The sequence below is a fragment of the Lipotes vexillifer genome, unplaced genomic scaffold (genome assembly GCF_000442215.2).
Source record: "Lipotes vexillifer unplaced genomic scaffold, Lipotes_vexillifer_v1.1 scaffold590, whole genome shotgun sequence".
Lineage (NCBI taxonomy): Eukaryota > Metazoa > Chordata > Mammalia > Artiodactyla > Lipotidae > Lipotes > Lipotes vexillifer.
The window spans coordinates 2192651-2213226 of record NW_006778358.1 but is presented as its reverse complement, the minus strand read 5'-3'; the positions used below and the strand labels follow the sequence as shown (position 1 = coordinate 2213226).

General features: G+C 39.5%; 1 protein-coding gene across 1 annotated transcript in view; it reads right to left on the bottom strand.

The window, feature by feature from the left end:
- Positions 1 to 20576, bottom strand: part of DNAH5 (dynein axonemal heavy chain 5) — a 207251-nt gene that overhangs the window by 129029 nt on the left and 57646 nt on the right. The window contains 10 exon segments of the mRNA XM_007451616.1: positions 4651 to 4823; positions 6215 to 6367; positions 6369 to 6440; positions 7171 to 7383; positions 10869 to 11025; positions 12150 to 12313; positions 14098 to 14251; positions 16734 to 16933; positions 19083 to 19323; positions 20059 to 20297. Coding sequence (XP_007451678.1) covers positions 4651 to 4823; positions 6215 to 6367; positions 6369 to 6440; positions 7171 to 7383; positions 10869 to 11025; positions 12150 to 12313; positions 14098 to 14251; positions 16734 to 16933; positions 19083 to 19323; positions 20059 to 20297 — 1766 coding nt within the window.

Sequence of the window (20576 nt, the reverse complement as noted above, 5' to 3'; positions counted from 1 at the left end):
TGCTCTCGGAATGGAACTCATTTGTATGTAGGGGACTTACTGTAGTAAGAAAGATTCCAGACTTCTCGACTTGTGCTCAGAAGTAGAAGGAAGGCCTGGTCATGAAAAATACCATGAGCTTTTCGAAAAAGGCACTATATGTTTTTAGCATATTTATTGACTATTTTATCATCTGAAATATCTGCAACTCCATCCAACTGATATCACGTTTCCCAGAGGCTATCACTATCAACATTGTTGACTTTTCACAGGGCAGTCAGTGAAAAGCTGACAAGATGTCAAGGTCTCTGGCCTTTTGTTTTATTTTTATTTATTTATTTATTTGTTTTGTCCGGTATGCGGGCCTCTCAGTGTTGTGGCGTCTCCCGTTGCGGAGCACAGGCTCCGGACGCGCAGGCTCAGCGGCCACGGCTCACGGGCCCAGGCGCTCCGCGTCATGTGAGATCTTCCCAGACCGGGGCACGAACCCGCGGCCCCTGCATCGGCAGCGGACTCTCAACCACTGCGCCACCAGGGAAGCCCTCAAGTATTAATCTTAGTGAGGAATTCTTTTGTAAAAAGGCAGCCAATCCTGCAGTGCAATCCCAATGACCAGCAAAAAATGGTGACTCACTGCTCCCGTAATCAACTTAGAGAAGAAAAAACAAGTGAACATTTAGAGTGAAACAGGGGGAAACAAACTTTAGAATCACCTCCACTTACATACTTTGCTTTTAAAGTTCTCAAGTTTTTTGATACAGAAATATATACAAGATAATTAATACAGTGAAAGAATCAAGTTGCAAAAAAGTTTGTATAATCTGTTACCTATATGTGAAAGTTAAAAAGAATCTTGACATATAAGCATTTGAAATTTCTTAGACAGAAAATAAACTACTAATCATTTTGAGAAATAGAAAACTTTTCCTCTCATACTTTCAACTTTATATCTTTAGGTACTATTTAATTTTTTCACCACAAAGATGTGACTTTGAAAATAAACATTTCTTCATTCATTTGGGAAATTTTATTTAGTACCTATTATGAAACAGAACTTTTCTAGGAGCAGTGAATAAATCACAGGAAATCTATACCTCAAAGGATATACCTGATATCCTAAAGGAAGGAAATAGACTATTCAAAAGTAGAAAACAGGAAAAATAAAGCTGGTTAGGAGGGTTCAGGAGTGCGGGGATTGCTGCTTCAAATGTGTCAGGTCCAAAGACCCATGTGCGATGACATTCAATCGGAGACCTGGAGAAGAGGAAGTGAGCTATGCCAGTATTGAAGGGAAAAGGTTCCCAGTTAAGGCAACAGCAAGTGCAAAGGTCCTGAGGCAGCAGTGTGCTGAGACTGTTCAAGGAACAGCCAAGGAGCAAGTAGCTGGAGCTCAATGAGGAAGGAGAAAGAGTAGCAGGGATCAGATCATGGCAGGTCTTATAGGCCAATGTAAGGACACTGGCTTTTACTTTGGGTGAGATGGAAAGACAGTGGAGATCAAGGCAAAGGGATGACAGGATCTGACTTATATTCCAGTGTCTGAATTGAGAGGCAATGGCAGAAGCAGGAAACCAGATAAAAGACTATTGCAGTCATCCAGCCTAGACATTATGGTGGCCTGGACTAACGTGATAACAGCAAAGGGGAGAAAAGTGGTCACATCCTAAGTGAGTTCTGAAAGTGGTGGTGACCAAACTTGATGATAGATTGGATAATAAAGTGAGAGAAAGAAAGGCATTAAGGATACTCCAAGGATTTTGGCTTGAGCGACTGAAGGATGGAATTGCCATTTGCAAAGCCAGAGAAGAGGGCAGTTTTGTGGGCGGACAATCAACCATAAGTGTGAATTCCCAGTAAGCATCCAAGAAAACATGTCACACAGGCAAGTGAATGTATGTGTCTGGAGTTCAAGGGAGAAGCCCTGTCAGGGTGTAGAGATTGGGGAGTCCACATCTAGATGATATTTAAAGCCATGTGAGATCACCTGAGGAGTGAGTGATGGAGAAGAGCCTTGGTGCGTTCAGTGATCAGGGGTCAAGAAGATGAAGAGGCACCAGTAGGAGACGGTATGAAGAACCAGAACAAGAGGAACTAGGTGAATGTTGTGTCCTGGAAGCCACATGAAGAAAGTGTATCAAAAAGGAGACAGCGATCACCTATGCAAATGCTGCTGACTAGTCAAGGAAGGTCAGAACTAGAAATGACCATTGGATTTAGCAACATGAGGATCTGGGTGACTGCCCTACCGGGGGGAAGAAAGTGTGATGGGCAGAATAATGGTCCCCCAAAGATATCCACATCCCAATCCCTGGAACTTGTAAATATGTTACCTTACACAGCTAAAGGGACTTTGCAGATGTAATTAATGTGAAAGGCCTTGAGATGGGGAGATTATCCTGGATTACGCAGTGAACCCCATCTAATCTCATGAGTCCTTAAAAGGGGAAGAGGGAGGCGGAAGACTGGGTCAGAGACATGAGACGGGAAAAGGAAAAGAGACTGGAAGCATGAAGGAGTCTCAACCCATGGTTGTGGCCGTGAAGATGAAGGAAGGGGCCACAAGCCAAGGAATACGGCAGCCTCCAGACGCTGGGAACAGCCCTCAGCTGACAGTCCACAGGGAAGTTGGGACATAGGTCCTGCAACCACAAGAAAAAGAATCCTGCCAACAAACTAAAAAACAAAAAGCAGATTCTCCCCTAGAGACTCCAGGAGGGACCACAGTCCTGCTGACACCTGATGTTAGTCCAACAAGGTGTGCACCACATTTCTGACGTACGCAACTGTGAAATAATTTGTGCTGTTTAAGCTTCTAAACGTGTGGTCATTTGTTATGAAAGCAACAGAAAACTAATACATAGAACCTGAATGGTGTGAATTCAAGGTAAAATAGATAGAAAAAACTGTGATTTTGAGGCGTTTTGATGGGAGTACAGAAATGGGAGGGAAACTAGAGGGTTCACAGTAGGATTTCCTTTCTGGAAGCCATTATAGCACATCGTACATTGATGAGAATGATCCAGTGGAAAGTGAAAATTGATGATGCTCCCAGAGAGAAAATAACTGTTTCAGTGGAAGCTGTTGGCTTTGGATGGCAGCACAAACTCCACCCCTAAAACCAGAAGAGAAAGTGGACAGCATAAGGATAGGGGCTTGGTTGGCAGACATGATGGTGGGGAATGAGTGCAGGTCCTCTCCTGTTGTAGCATCTATCTTCTCAGTAAAACAGGAAACGGGGCCTTCGGTCGAGAGAGGAATGGAGGGGGATGCTTGAGGTCTGGAAGGAGAGAAGGTGTGAAATAGCTGTTACAAGTGTTTCAAGGAATTCTCCACATTTTGTCATTATTCACCTCTGCACTTCAAAACAAAGAGAACAACTCCAAAAAGACATCCAAAAGCATCCAGTAGAAACCATCTTTTGTAGAAAATAAACATATGGTTACCAGGGGATATGGGGGAGAGGGATAAATCGGGAGATTGGGATTGATATACACACACTACTATTGACATATATAAAATAGATAACTAATAAGAACCCAGTGTGTAGCACAAGGAAGTCTACTCAGTACTCTGTAATGGCCTATATGGAAAAGAATCTAAAAAAAGAGTGGATATATGTATATGTACAACTAATTCACTTTGCTGTACACCTGAAACTAACATCTGTAAATCAACTAAACTCCAATAAAAATTTAAAAAAAAAAGAAATCATCTTTAATGAGACACAAGAAGGAATATGGAGTGTATGAAGACAAAGAAAATGTGAGGAGAAAAGGACAGTAACATCTTCTGCTACTCCTCAATCCTCAGGTAAAAGTGAGCATTTCATTCAGTATCATAACTGAGCAGAGGGAAAAGTCTCACAGACAGGGTTATTACGTCAAACTTTTATACCTTGTCCGATAATATTTTCAATCTAATAGCCCAGGGGTTCATCCTGTGAAAATGATTGATATTCAGCTTTAGCTTCTCCTTAGGCCCAATGTTGATTTTAACACTCAGCCATTTTGTCCAACATAAGTACTCAAAGCATCCCTGAACAGCACATATACAATTAGCTGATGCCACAAAGCTCAAATTAAACTAAGTGAATTACAGGCTATTAGCCATGGAGGAAGGACCCCTGGAGATAACCTAGTACACCTTACAGATGAGGAAAATGAGTCCAGGGAAACTGCATGGCGGCTCTGGCTAACACAGTTGGTAAATAACAGGCAGAGGGCAGGACAGGTCAATGTCCTCTCCATCACGATTCACCAATGTTCATACTCAATTTCTTTCCTGCTAAAAAACCACCTTATTGTCTCTGTAATGACTATAAGTGCCACGGTCCCCTAAAGCAGCCCTCAAAGCCCATGGTGATTTGCACCTATTGATACATAGTGATTAATTCACCTTTCTTCCATTTGATGTCCACGGAGGTCATTTAAACTTAGACTCTGTAAGACTGAAGGCAAAGGAAGCAAAGTCTGTTTTAGTCACAAACCTACTAAATCCCATGTGAAGACATGTGTGTAAAGCTAAACATACCGGATTTCGAAGACTTTAATATAAAAGAGCCTGTAAACCCTAAAGAGACCGTCAGCCAAAATCCCTTGAGCACCTGGAGAGAATTAGAAGGTTGGGGGTGGAGGAGGGAGAGGTTGAGGATTCACAGAACCCTTCCATCACCTGTCTGTGAGGGGAGTTATAACGAGCCTGTCAGTGCAGCCTACAAACTCGTTCTGGTATATGAACGGCACATCTGTGACGTGAATCATCATCTTGTCGGAATCTTTGTTAAAATAAAATCTGCGCTGTTTCAGCCACTCAAAGTCTGTAGGGCTCTTGATATGCATGTGACACTGAAATGCAAAAGGTATGTGTTAAAACTGAGATGGGAACCGCTTATTAACTATACGCATTAGCATTCAGGTAGATCATAATGTGAAGTTAATGGAACGCAAAGACAGCCCAACTACTTGGGTGATGTCAACTACATCACCATCCAACCCATTCATTTATTGATCAGCAAAAAAAGATACTTTCAACAATATGAGAAAAGGAGAAGTCAAGAGAAACTAATTGTGGCCCTCAATTTAAATAACATGATCTATTTTAAGAGGAATGTGTTCATTTCTTAAATTTCACCCTTAAATGTCCAATACCACAGTCCTAACCATGAAATACAACCTATGAAAAAACACATTTGGCTTACAAAGATAGAACTAAACAATCTCATTAGGAAAAAAAGTCATCTCTTATGATTATGATAAAGTACATTCTTGGTTTTTTTTTTTTTTAATCCGTTAATTACCCTTCCTAGGATTTGCAGCAGGCCAAAATTTCTAACATCTAAATGGCAGGTTATTGCCCAGCAATGCTTTTGTCTGAATATTTTTAAACCACTTTAATCATTTTTCTTTGACAAATAAGAAATCTAAAACTACCCTGAGCCCTTTATTTCTCATTGAGGCAAACAGTGTGCTTAACTATTAAGAGAGGAGATTAGCACATAACAGCTTGAATGCATTGCCTTTATTTCCATTACATCAGAACCAATCTTTCATAATCTTTTTTAAATGGCGGGGTGAGACACGATCCAGAAAATTATTATGAAAATAAGAGCTCCATGCCTGTTATCTAATGTTGTATTTTATAGTAGAGGACAAATATCATTTCTTTTCCCATTTCCTATTTTCTATAGCTACAAAACTCTCTTTTCCATCCCTGTTCTTTCTTTAAAGGCAAAATCCGCATATCTCCTGAATGTCACAAACTATATTAGGAAAGACCATTTGCAATCAATGACATAAAATGTAGCATAACTTGTTAAAGCTGTGATTTATGAAGGCCTTAAAGGAACTACTAAGCACTTCTACTAGCAATATATCACTTATTATTTCTATAGCAAGAAACTGGTCATCTTCAATCTAATCAAAAGGAGCACAAGACAAATAAAAGCTTTTCAGGATGCTACATGACATTTCAGCATTAAAAATGATCACATAACGAATTTTTAAAATAAAGTCTAATTGCCTCCACAACACCTTAGCCGAGATCATTGGAAAAGAGCTGAAATTTCAGCTAAACACTGAAAAGAAAGTCTGACAAACAATCTCTCATCATGAAGATGCTTCTTTGCCTGAATTTTACCTTTTCTTTGAATTCATTCAAACTATTCCCAGTGGGTAAACAAAGATAGTTTCTAGTATTTGCTTTTCTGTATATGCCACAGCATTTGCAAAGCATTTACCAGGTCATGAAAGATATCTCTTTGGTGCACATGAATAGTAATCAAAGTCTCATATTTAACTCGTTCCACGGAACTCAGATCCTTGGTTGTCATGTCTATCAATGTGTTCAGTAGCTCCAGGAAAGACTGATTGGTTTTCTGCATGATTTTTTTTATCAGACTTGGCATTTCTAAGAGCCTCTTCTGAATCCCGTGTCCATATCATTTGAATTCCTAATAATCCAACCTTATGGAAATAAAAAAGGCTTTATGAGTACGTATGGCATATGAATATATTTAAATAGAAACCACAATATAGTAAACAGCTGTGATTATTATTGCAAATGTCAGGCCATCCTTGATTACTTCAACTTGATGGGTTGTTTCAAAACCTATGGAGACTCTATTCATATTGTTTACCTGACAATTAAGTATATACAGCCTCATGATATGTCTACAGATTTTTTCTTCTCATTCTAAGTCATATTTCTCCCTAGATAGATTTTAAGTTACTGGTATGGAAAGAATACATCTTAAACCTACCTTCCCCAAACTAACACTATGTGTCTACACATAGTAGACACAAAATCTCTATTGATCACATGACTAAGAAAACATCATTTTCTGTATTTTATTGCTGAAACATTTTTCTGGTAAAACACACTCAGTACATTTTATAATTTATGTACTGAAGAGATTCAGTAGGAAAAAAATATTTTAAGTTAAAGAAAACAGATCAAATATCGCAGCACAAATATATGTATATTTATAAATATATATGTATAGATACAGATACATAACACCAAATAATCTGTAGTTGAAATCTTTAAGCTTATCTATATTTAACAAATCCTAATGAAAATCTTAATATTGGTCTAGAGTTAAACTATATGCAGTTGTGTAGTTTACAATAGACAACATCTGAGATGGAAAATGACTATTCTATAAAAAATACTTTCCAATTTCAATACACTGACCTGAGCAGGGAAGGAAGAAAGAAATTCAATCGGTTGGAAACCTGTTTCTTGAATATTTGCAGCTGCCTGGCGAATCACAAGATGTAATGAGGCCTGAGATTCCTCCAAGAGAGAATTAAGCCAAACTTCCACATTGCCCTCTGCCATCACGGGTTTATCCAATTCAATCGTCTCACCCTCTCGAGAGGAAACTGACAGGATGCGATCATAGATCTGTGTTAGAAGCCCAAAAAGAAGCTATATTTACACAAAGAATGAATTCCTCCATTGCCCTCTTGTCAATGTTATCCTTCCTGTAGAAAGTTAAGCCACATTTTATAAAGTAAAAGGCAAAGTATGATACAAAATCAATTCCAAAACAATTTTTTAAAAAGCTATCCATGAAATCGAAAAGGGAATACTAAATCAATTTCAAATAGTCTATACCGGAGAGGGGAAAACTTGTTTTCTAAGAGAAATGTTCAATACAAATGTGATAATCAAAAAAATCTCTAAAGTTTCCCAAGATGAAATAGGACTCTCTAAGACCCTGTCATCCACACCACGAGATTATCAAGTTGACATTAGCAATGACCTGGTCAAAATGATCAATGCAAACATCTCACAAGGCAATTCCAATTCTATACTAAACATCGTGCTCTTTACAGGAGCTGTTGGTTGCACATAATATATTCTAATGCAAACCCAGCTCCTAGTCTGGTCATCTCACTTCAATTTCCATGCAGTATGGCATAATGAGAATATGTGGAGTATCTGGAATTCTAAAATACGGTTCAAATGGTGCTGTGCTATTCACTGACCTTCCAATGTTGGAAGACACATCTCGGAGACTAAATTTCTTGCTTCTATTTAGTCATTAAAAATCATGCCTGTCCTATTTCCCAACTCACCTTACAGGACACTCATGTCAGTTATACAAAATACAGTTGGCCCTCCATATCCACGGTTTCTGAATCCACAAACTCAACCAACCTCTGATCAATATTTGAAAAAAGAAATTCCAGAAATTCCAAAAAGCAAAACTTGAATTTGCCACATGCTGGCAACTATTTACGTAACCTTTACATTGTATTGTATTATAAGTAATCCAGAAACCAAGTGTAGGTATATCCAAATATTACAGTATTTTATGTGAGACTTAAGCCTCCACAGATTTTGGTATCTGCTGGGGTCCTGGAACCAGTCCTCCCCACAGACACCAAGGAACAACTGTGATGCAAACTATAAAGTAAATGCAAATGTTTGTTGTTTTTTTGTTCTCTAGTAAGTGGAATATTGTTCCCTTGGGCCCAGATTTAGTCTGTATTAATGAAATCCTCCTTAGTTGTCCACAGAAGTGATCTACCAAGAAGCTAATGAGCCTTAAGTTTCAAGGTCCCTCACTTGCACAGACCCTTCTAGGTCCTGAATATAAGTTTGTATTTATAATTTTATAAGATTTAGGACCCACAAAACCAGGATCTGCCCCTGGCTGTAGAAACCTTATGGTAGGAACAGCAACAAGAAAAAAAAAAAAGCAATGCTATTTATTTTTAAGAAGTAATTGCTAGGAACAGAGGCTGAAAATGAGCAAGTTTCAATTATCTTCAATGTACAATCAAACAATAAGAAGCTTCACTCTAGGACCATGAAGTCCTGGTGCTAAAGCAGAAGGATTTGAGGAAAACATCAAGAAGAACTTCCTGGGTAATTCAATGCCCTCTTTCAACCCATGCATCCAGTAGATCTACAAGAAAGATCAATTTTTAAACCATTCAATCCATACGGTCTTCTCTTTCTCTCCACCCACCCCCTTTGTTGTAGCAACTCGGCCTTTTCCATCCTGACTTTGCAATCACTTTCGAAATTGGTTTCCTTGCCCCCTTCCATTCTGCCTCCTACTCTGAGTCAGAGGCTCTTTCTGAAACACAAATCAGGTCACTGCTCTGCTGAAAACCTCCCACACCTTTTATCACATTCACGATGAAGTACATTCCATAGTGTGATGCACTTGACCTTCTGGAATATGGTCCATGCCTGCTTCTCCCTCTTTTGCCTTTGCTCATCACCCCATGTTATGGGTTAAATTGTCTCCTCCAAAAATATATATTGAAGCCCCAACCCCTAGTACCTGTGAGTGGGACCTGATTTCGAAATGGGGTGTTTGAAGGTGCAATCAAGTTAAGATGAGGTCATCTTGGATGCTGGTGGACCCGAATCCAATGACCTTAGAAGAAGAAGGAAATTTAGACACAAACACACAAGGAGAATGTCAAGTGAAGACAAAGGTGGAGATCAAATTGATGTGTCTGCAAGACAAGGAACACCAAGGATTGCTGACCACCACTGGGAACTAGGAGACAGGCACTAAACAGACTCTCCTGCAGAGCCTCCGGTCGGAACCAACCCTGCCAACACCTTAGTCTGGATGTCTAGCCTCCGGAACTGTGAGAGAATAATTTTCTGTTGTTTTAATCCATGGAAGCCCTAGGAAAGTAATACACTCCCTCACATACCCACACTTCTGACATCCTAGACTGCCCACACCTCCGGGCCATTGCACTTGCCCTTCCTCTGGCCAGACTGTGCGTCCCTTCCCCACTTGCCTGGTTATGTTCCACTCACCTTCAAAAAATCAGTTCAAACACCACATTCTCCTGCAGGAAGCTATCTCTTACACCCTTTACACCCAGGTTAGGGCTCCCTGGTGGGCATTTCCATGCTCCTTGTGCATCACACAAACACAGCAAGTCAAAAATGTCAATGGTTTAATTGCCAAATTTCTCTTGAATGTTGTACTGCATAAAAACAACTGCAGTATGGATTGCGATATATTCTTCCTTGAAACCCCAGGACTGGCATCATGCCTGGCACACAGCGAGGGGCTTGAACTTAAATGACTGGCTTTTAATGGCCTCCAATGGACTAGCTCTACCACTGCACGAGCTGCACTCTGCAGACCCCACAAGAGCACGAGATCCCTGAGGATGGTATATTCCCATTGTTAAGTACAACACCTAGTCCGTGGTATTTGCTCAACAGATGCAAGTTGCGTTCTGGGATGAATAAATAAATGATACTAAGGTTTGTATGAAACACCATAAGGGAACTGAATATGTCATCCAACTGGAAGGGTCACTTTTTTAGGGAATTTGGGGTAAAGGGGTAGATTAGACAATATCTTCTGGCAGCTAGGCAAATGTATAGTCTTCCTCATGTCGGATAACTTCTTTTGGGTCCCATACAACTCCATGATTCTAGAAATTGTTGGGAGTGTTTTTTAAAAAAAGGAAAGAAAAGGTTTTCGATGGAGTATGATGAAAAACATGGAGGACCATCATGCCAAAACCATCTGAAGCCTGATTAAAACAAGTCACTGCGGAATTCTGTTCAGTCAAGGCACTATTTGATGAGCAATTTGTTCCTTTGTTTTGTTGAATTTCTAAACAGTTAACTTGGCATGTGAAGCTATGAATGCTACATACGAAGCATTGCTAATCACATTTAAACTATCTGTTATTCAAATCTACACTTTGGATATTAAGAAGTCACATAGTTCTGAAGGCAAATTGGGCCCAAAAGTATCTTTTTAGTCATCGGGTGATATTTAATGGACAGGGAAGTAAATCTTTGTAAACACTATTGGAGAGCAATTTAATAAAGACAGTTGAGATTCTAAGATACGTAAATTGCTGGCCAGCAATTAGAATTAGGCAAACCTTTTCGTGGAACTTGACCGTTTTGATGTTGTCAAACACACTCAGCAAATGGGCTTGTATAGTGTGTGTGTCTGATGCCTGCCCCAGAATCTCCAGAAGAGCGGGGTCCGAGACAAAGAAGAACCGAGGAAAGCAAAGCCGTTTTTTCTCCAAGTACCTAAGTGGGGAGGAAAAGATAAACGTCATAAGCACACAAAACAGGTCTTTCTAGGAATAAATTAATCTGGATGGGAAAAAGGGAAAAGACTTTGAGCGAATCTAATTTTCCCACATTGTTCAATGTTTCTGTTTTGTTCTGTGTTTTTGTTGTTGTTGTTGTTGTTTTCATTACTGATTTTGCCAAGTGGGAGTCCATATTCTGATTGGGAGACTATTTTTTTCCAGAGCTGATGGAATTTCCTCATTTTTCACAAGTATAATGTATACATTTGACTTAACCTGGAAATATTTGTACTTTCTTTGTAGAAGACAGGAAGATTTACACACAGGGAGTCTTTCGGTTTTGTGTTTGTTTTATTTTATTTGCAAGCACAGTGCTATGTCAGCTAAAGGCTGACAATTCCAATTCTTAGGATTGTATCTTAAAAGAATCCAATGAATCTATCACTGAAGCAGAAACAAAATCCAGCTGCATGGAAGGAAGGGTCTTGACACTGTTCTCTGCCTCGAGGAGTTACAAAAACCCAGTGAATGTTTGTTCTACCTGTCATCACCCTACTTTTGCTGCACTTTTGTTTCCATATTTAATATATTTCTACTTAGTGATTTTATCATGATTAGCCAAAGGGCAAGAAAATTATTTATTGCTCTTGGAGTTCCTCCAGCCTCCATATACGTAAGTGTGGGTGTGGGTGTGGGTGTGTCAGTGTATATTGCTAGGTATTAGATTAGGCTCACATTTTTGTATAATCTTGACTGCTTGTGCGTACTACACACTGTCCATATTGTTCTTGGTTGAGTATAATGAAATATTTTGCTTCTTCAGATGTCTATCCAAGAAGGAGATCAGAAAAACAGGTATATTAATTTTAAAAACAAGGACTGTATGAGAATATTTACAAGCTCTTGTCCCAATGATGGAAGAAGCCATAAAGCCTATAATTTAAACATCAGAGAAAATCTAGTAACTGCTTGGAGAGACGATAAGGCTCCAAACTATCAGTTTTATCTATGCCACAACGTTAGACATGAATTGAATCTAAGCAAAAGAACACCCATTTGGCTAATCCTGTCTCGTGTCTCTGGTCCCTTTCATCTCTAGGATGCTTAGAGTGAACTTACCCAGGAAGGGATTTCTGGCAGATTTCCAACTGGTCCAGCAAGTGTGGTAACAGCTGCCCCATGGTCTCATCTCCAACACAACACTGAACCACACTGGGCATCTCATGTGCCCGAGTCATGATCTTCACCCAGGATTTATCTATGTTGGAAAAGCGCTTGGCCTCCTATGAGCACAAGGTAACAAAGCACACTTGGACACGTCTGTGATCCCAAGGACAGAGTGTCTCACATACCTCCCGCTGAGGTCAGACTTGTAACCGTTCTGGATACCCTGTGCATACGTGAAATATCACACATGTTCTATTTCAATTTTCCTTGGGCCTTTTGCACCATAGCACCCCCTTTCTTAAATAAGAATCTTTAGCTCAACCCTGGGACCTACATTATGCTAACTAAAAGCAGGAAGCAGGTATAAAAATAATAATACAAATTGGGAGACTGGGATTGACATATACACCCTACTATATATAATAGATAACTAATAAGAACCTACTGTATAGCACAGGGAATTCTACTCAATACCCTGTAATGGCCTATATGGGAAAAGAATCTAAAAAATGAGTGGATATATGTATACATATAATTGACTCACTTTGCTGTACACCTGAAACTAACATAACATTGTAAATCAACTATAGTCCAATAAATATTAAATAATAATAATAAAAATACAACACAAGATAATTTGGGAGAAAAGCACCCTCCCAACTGTTTTCAATTACCTCCAAATTAAGTGAATCTTATGCTTTTCAAGTTTTCTACACTGAGCATTGAATTATTTGTGTATTTAGAAAACAAAAGTAAGATACAGGGCTTCCCTGGTGGTGCAGTGGTTGAGAATCCGCCTGCCGATGCAGGGGACACGGGTTCGTGCCCCGGTCCGGGAAGATCCCACATGCCGTGTGCCATGGCCGCTGAGCCTGCGCGTCCGGAGCCTGTGCTCCGCAGCGAGAGAGGCCACAACAGTGAGAGGCCCGCGTACCGCAAAAAAAAATAAAAATAAAAATAAGACACAAAATTAATTATAGTGTGACCCTAATATTCTGAAATTTTTTTAAATAGATATTTTAGGAAAAATGGAAAATGCGCAGATTAGTTTGAGAGAGTAGGAATGATTGTGATTTTCTTCCTTAAAACTTTCTATATTTTACCAATGAGCACATACTATCAAGTATGAGAGCAAGAAACTCCACCTAACTCCTTCAATATCGTATGTGAAAGTTTCCATTAAGTCCAATTTGAGACTCTTCATCCATCAAGAAGAAAAACACACCCAAATATAAAAGAAAAATAAATACCTAAAATTATAATGTATGGATACATTTCACTGGTAGCCAAAAAATAAATCAGCTAACAGGTCTGCCCCCTATCATTAAACTGAAAACTAACCAAAGAGAAAGTTAAGGAAACCTAAGTGAAGAGAACACTCAACATAATCATGCTTCTAAAACTCAAATGTATTGTTAACACGTTATAATTTAGCAAACAATTTAAGGTAATTGGATAAGAATCCTTGAGTTTTTCCTTGCAGATTTCCACCCCATTTTACAGTACTGATATAATTGGGTATATTGTAGAGTGTGGGTTATTTTAAACTGTCAGTAGTAGAGACAAATTATCCTACCACTGTCAAGATAACCACTCTGTAATTCTACACTGTTCCAAGTTCCACCTTCAAATTATCTGAAGAAGTATATCAATTATGCAAGCATTCATTCTTTGTTTTTTAACCCTCCATTTCCTATAAAACCTCAGGGTTTTCACACCCCTCTTTTCCACAATTACCCTCTCTCTCTTTGAGGAACAGCTTGACAGCAACAACCAAAAGACTGGAGAAGGGGTGGCTCAATAGAGGTTGAAATTTATTGCATTTTTAAGGACATTCTGAGTTATTAGATAGTTCTCTAAGTTTAAAAACCGAATGAAATCATAAAGAAATTTCTAAGACCTTGGGAAGCTGCTTGGCAATGTCTCCTCCTACAAAGACGGCTTCTAAGTAAATCCACAAGTTTTGCACCATCATCCAATTCTCAATGATGTCTGCTGAGTTGGAAAGGTATTGCACCCACTTTTGAATCTGGCCTTTGAATGGCATATTGCACCTAAAATGAGAAATACATTCAGAATTTGTTTTTTTAGTGTTTTGTTTTTATTGTTGTTGTTTTCAAACTAAAGAGGTTTTTAAAAACTCCTGATTTTCACCTGTTTGTTTACAACTTTGATTATGTTGCTGGCTTTTAAAATGACGCTACCAAGTGATTCATTCATCACCATATACTGGGCATTTTGACCCAGGGCATAGAGAAGTGGGAGATGTATCATCTAAGAAGCAGATCAAGCATTAGACTTGACTCCGCCCAGGTGCTGGAACAGTATCATTCTGGTCACTGTTGCTGTCGCCAAGGGAATAACATTCTCTCCACTGAGCTTCTGTGCCTATTCCATGGAGTCTCTTGTTTTTCATGTAATGTGGAGCCATTACAGAGCCGTTGGCAGGGACCGAACAACAAATTCCGTTTTCAAATATGATACTATCTGGACTCTCTCTTTAGCCTGCCCTCTTCTGAGCCTCCTTCCAACTTCCCATCCACTCCTGTCCACCCCACTCATGTCTGTGTGTATATGTATGCGTGAGGCTTTCTGCGTGTACACACATAAAGCCTGAGAGCCACTTTTCGCCCTCTCTCATAGTTAATCTATCTTCCCTTTTTCCTTGTGAGGCAGAAACAGTGGTCCCCCAATATCTTTTTCTCCTTCTGCTTTAGATATAGAACCCCATTTCTACCTAGACTCATAGCTGCCCAGTTAAAATACGAATTCCGCAGCCTCCTTTGCAGCAATGTGAAGTCCCGGGACTAAGGTCCACATCAATATTTCTCAACCCTAGCTGCACATTCTAATCATCCGATAAATATTAAAAACTACCAATACCTTAAAACAAACAACAACAACAACAAAAAAAAAACCTACCAATACCTGCCTGGATCCCACCCCTCAGAACTTTGATTCGATCAGTCTGGGATGTGGCCCAGGCTTTGGGATTTTTTTTTAAGTTCCTTAGGTGTGTCTACTGTGTAGCCAAGTCTGAAAAACCCTCCTTCAGATGAAAGCAGTGGATGTAAGGGGGTAGAAGGAGGAGAAAGGCTACACCTGGTAAAGGTGGGGAGTGAGCCAGACCAAGCTTGGTCCCCGAAGATGAGGTAGAGTCCACACTCCTACCTGAGCCATCAACCTTGGGACTCTTTTTTTTTACTTGAGAAAGACATAAACTTCAGTCTTGTTCAAGCAATGTTGTATGTGGTGCTTCTGTTATTTGTAGACAGCCCTACTCCTAGACGATTGTACTGCCTTTTGTTGTTTCTCCCCTTCACCTTCACCCTTTCTTGATCTCTCCAGTCCAACATAATACGGGCTTGAAGTCATCTCAAATATTAGTCATATTAGTGAATAAAGTTTGAATTTCCATATTCTTAAGTGTGAAGCAGATTGCTTTAATAGTCTACATATCTTTCTGGGGTTTTTTGTTTGTGTATGCTTTTCACAAGAATATGGGTCCATAGCAACAGAGATCTTTGTTTTATTCACCCTTGTAACCACAGCTCCTAGAAGACCACAGGGCACGTGGTAGGTATTCTGTAAATTTCGGTTGAATATGCGTCCCTCGTAAACTCTGTCTGTGGGTTCAATGCCATTGGTAAGAAAAGTTTACCCATTCCTAACACAGGTGATGTCTACTTAATGTATATGTGTATTTCTTCTACCTCCATAGGGTATGTTATCTTCCATCTGTCCTTAATTCTGGTTGGGTGTGACCAGTAAGCAAATTCATTAAAACTCACCAAATTCTAAGTAGTTCAGACTCAATGTTACCAATAGTCTGAATCTCTAAGACCTAATTTTATATTCTATATTACTCATTTCAAACACTTACACAATTACCATATATTTGAGAAAATCCTGGTGAACAAAAAAATTATTTCAAAAAGCACCAGAGGAAGCATTGAACCAAAGAAATCTAAGTTTATGCGTCGTCTCTGGCTCGCACGTCCAAAGCATGACAGCTCTGCTGCTACCATCGAGCAGAAATGTTAGGCTGGTATCGGTCTGTGCTGCTTTACTTCTCTTTATGAATTAACTTCATTCTCTATCTTAATCTGTCATCTCATTAAAGTGTGTCCACAACTAAGAGCTTCTAGTCCATAGGTGTTGACAAAAAGGTTTCCGAAGTAATTATTCTAAAATTCAGAATAATTTTCCTTCTGGAACCTAGAGCCTGTCGAGCTGTCAGCTGTGCAGTGAGGCTTGTCAGCAGCAAAGCTGAAATGTTCCGCAAGATCCAAGTGGCTAATTACATGGTGCATGATTTTGTGCAACTGATGGTCTCAGACACATCCCCCAAATAGAGGATAATGAAATCAAAACAGTATTATCCATGCCGTGCCAAAGGCTAAAATTAAAACAAGTACTTTTAATGTTGAATAGATTGTACGAGGGATATGGCTGCATTTTTTTTAATTAATTTCCCTTGAAGTGTTTGTTATTATGGCTCTCAAACCTCAGGGGAAAGAAGGACGGTTTTCCTACCTGTTGCCCAGTAGGGAGCCCAGTAACATCAAGCTGTCTTCCATGTTGGAGATGATTTCCGATGTACTATCTCCTCTCAAGAGGAGCTCTCCACGGGTTTTAAAGCTGCCAAATGTGAATGTTTTGTTGTCCCATTCATTAATCACTTGCTTCAGCTTTTGTTCAATGTCCCTCTCTTTCACCGCACTGATACAGATGTCCTATTAAAAGTGCAAGCTCTCATTTTATCACATGAAAGTCACACATCCTTCTCAAATAGTCTTGGTTCAACAGAGGTCCTGTCTATACCCTTTCCTTTATATGTATCTATAAGTACTTACATTTCCAGATCTAAACTGAGATATAATAAATGGTGTGTGTGTGTGTAGATATAATATAGATTTATCCTAATCTGTAAAATTTCCCACCAAACTATTCCAGAAAGAAAGAAGACAGAAAAGATATACAGCAGTGGAGATTTTCAGCCATGATAAAAAAGAAAATCCTGCCATTTGTGACAGCATGGAGGGACCTTGTGGATATTGGGTTAAGTGAGATAAGTCAGACAAAGACAAATATTATATGATAGCCCATATATGTGGAATCTTAAAAAAAATAAATAAAAACAACAACAACAACACAAAAAAAAAAACTTGAAAAAACAAAAAGTAGAATGGTAGTTACCAGGGGCTGGGGGTGGGGGAATGAGAGAGATGTTATATCTATTTACAGCTAATAGATAAATTAGTCCTAGAGATCTAATCCACAGTGCAGTGATTATAGACAACAAAACTGTATCCTAAACGTTAAATTTTCTAAAAGACTAGATCTCAATTGTTCCCACCACTAGAAGAAATGATAATTGAGGTGTTAGCTAACACTACAATGGAGATTATATTGCAATATAAATGTATCAAATCACTATGTTGAACACCTTAAACTTACACAATGTTAAATGTCAATTATATCGCAATAAAAATTAGGATAAAAAAGATATGCAATAACCTTTTAAACTTTGCCACTTTCATCAAAGACTCAAAATTTAACGTGTCTCTGATTTAACTCTAAAGTCAAATCAATGCAGTACGAGAGGAGGCAATGAACAGAAACCTGACTTCTTCCCAGCTCTCTGATCACTCTCCCTGTCTTCTCTGCAGCCTTATCTGCTCCTGGACCATTGGTCAAACCTGTCCTTGCCCTCTTCTTGTCCCTCTCTGGATGAGCATATCCACACCCGTGCAGTCAGCAACCTTTTATATCTCCAGGAAAGACCCACACCCACTGCTTACTGGGCTTCTCTGTTTGGATACATCAAGGGAACCCAAAACACAATCTGTGAAATATCAGACTCATGCCCAAAATCAAGCTCATAGTCTTTGCACTTTGTCATTCCACCTGATCACCTTCCAACATTCCCCATCTCAGTCATAAGCACCATCATCCACTCAGATCTCTCAGCAAGAACTCTAGGGTTCATCCTGAGCCCCTCCCATTTCCCTACCATGTTCACTCCGTCAAATTCTATCCAATTTTACCTCCTAACGATCTCTTCAATCTTGTCTCCCCTCTTCAGCTTCACTACCTGCCTCCTCATCTGACACATCATTATCTGTTGCCGGGGCTATTCAAGTAACCTCCCAATTGGTTTCCCCGCATTCCCCCTTTCTGTTTTCCAATTCTTTCTCCTCACAGCTACCGGAGTGATCTTTACAAAATGCAAATTTAACCACGTCATCCCCCAATCAAAATACATCTCCCAGTTGGCTACCGACTGCTTCAAAGACTGAAATCGATAACACATTCTAGACCCACTCCAACTCCCCAACCTTAGCTGTCTCCTCTCTCACCCACCTCCATATCTCGGCCTTCTGGTCCTCTAAACACACCTCAGACCCTTCACATATGCTGTTCCACCTGCCTGACACTGTCTTCTCTGCACTTTCCAAGCCCCTTACCCCCTCACCACACAAGCACACCCCGTTCACCCAGCACCCAGTCTTCCTGACCTTCATTGCCCTCGCCCCACCCCCAGAGAGGTCAACCCCATTATTAGAGGCCCTCATAGAGCAGCACACTTCCATTTCAATGGTATTTACTGCAGTTTGTAACTACACCTTCATTTGTATAATTATTTAATTATACAAATTAGTTAATGATCTGTAAACACAGGAACATACTCTTATGTCCCCAGCTCTTAACACAGAACCTGTTACATAAACGTTTGTTGAAGAAATAATAGCCGAGTACCAGGAAAAGAGTTTTGATTGTTCTAGCATGATGTAGTGCACCAAAAGACCATGATGTAGGAAAACTCTCAAATCCCCTGGGACCTTCCAATCTCCCACCACATCATACGCTCAATCATTGTACCTCTATTTCCTCTTCGTATTTCAGAAGAGGTGCCTCCATGATATGTCTTAACTTAAAAGTTTCATTCCCCACATCTAGACTGTGCCCAGTGAGAGCAGTTATCCTTTCCCAGTGCCTTTCCATCATGGCCTTACTGGCCAGGCGCTCCAGCAGGGGACAACACTCGCTGAAATCATCAATGGTCTTCTTCAGATCCAAAAAAGCCTGCCAGTCCTTCAAGGCCCGGGGCAGCTTCCGACACCTGCGAAGAAAAGCCAGCATGAAAGTTCATTCGAATATAAGCCTGGAATGTCTCCAATCCAAGACTGCCCGCTAGCATTTCCATCAAAAACAGTCACCTCAAATACCCATCACACTGTTAACTCTCATGACTCAGCGGATAGCTGTTAATATAACACACTTTTACATTGCAGCAATTTGCTCCATCCAACCAGGAATGACTTTTTTCAATTTCCTCATAAAAATTAGGTAAAAGGCATTATTTTAAAGAATAGAGGTGCTTCCCAATTCAATTCAATTCTCCAAACATGTTTTGAGACCCTACCAAGTACAAAGCACAGCAGAGTGTTTCAGGCTGTCAACTGAAAAGTACAACAAATGACCCTCCATTTTGGGGGGGGTTTAACACTTCAAGGATGTAGAAATATCACAGGGCTCTTGCTTTTATTCCAAATAAATCATCTAACATAAACTTCAAATGTTGGTAAGTGTAATATAAATAGAGATCAGCTCTCTCTAAGATGCAGGAAAGCCTTTGGCAAGATTCATCCAGGTTTAAAGGATGTGCTTGTCTCACCAGGCACACACAGGGGTAATTAATAAATCGCATTTGACAAGGGTGATGTCAGTGGACAACAGCAATGAAGCATGATGTGCTTTCGTAACATCTGGGTGAAGAAAGAAGCCTGACAGCCTATCGAAGAAGAAAGTATTTGAGGTTCAATAGCTCTGGGCATGATAAACATTAATTTCTCACCTGTTCTGGAACTCTAAAAGTTCACTGTTGATTTTTTCAATATTTACTTCTGACCACAGAATATCGTGATAGCTATTTACAGTTTCTATGACACTGTTGTACAGAGCGTATATTTTCTGTAGAAGATTTAGTTGCTTCTTGATTTCGAGAAGCTGAGGATACTGTGTGACTGGCAGACCAAAAAGCTCCTCTCCCCCAGTATAGGTGATATATTTCCGACAGATATTATCAAATTGATTCTAATAAAAATACAAGTGAAAACTCATCAAAAATGATTTACATGTGAATAAACATGCAAATTAAAAAAAACAGATTGGCCAATAAGCAAACATGTATGATCTCTGAGCACATCTAAATGAGTACAATTAATTACATAGAAACCAATGTTAACCATACCAAATCACAGTTTTTAAAAGGTAAGTACATACTATATTCCACAATGGGCTTCTCTATATTAAGCAGAAAAAAAGTATGTGTTTAAAAGACATTGAGGTTTTGGTTATATAGAAAGTCAAAGA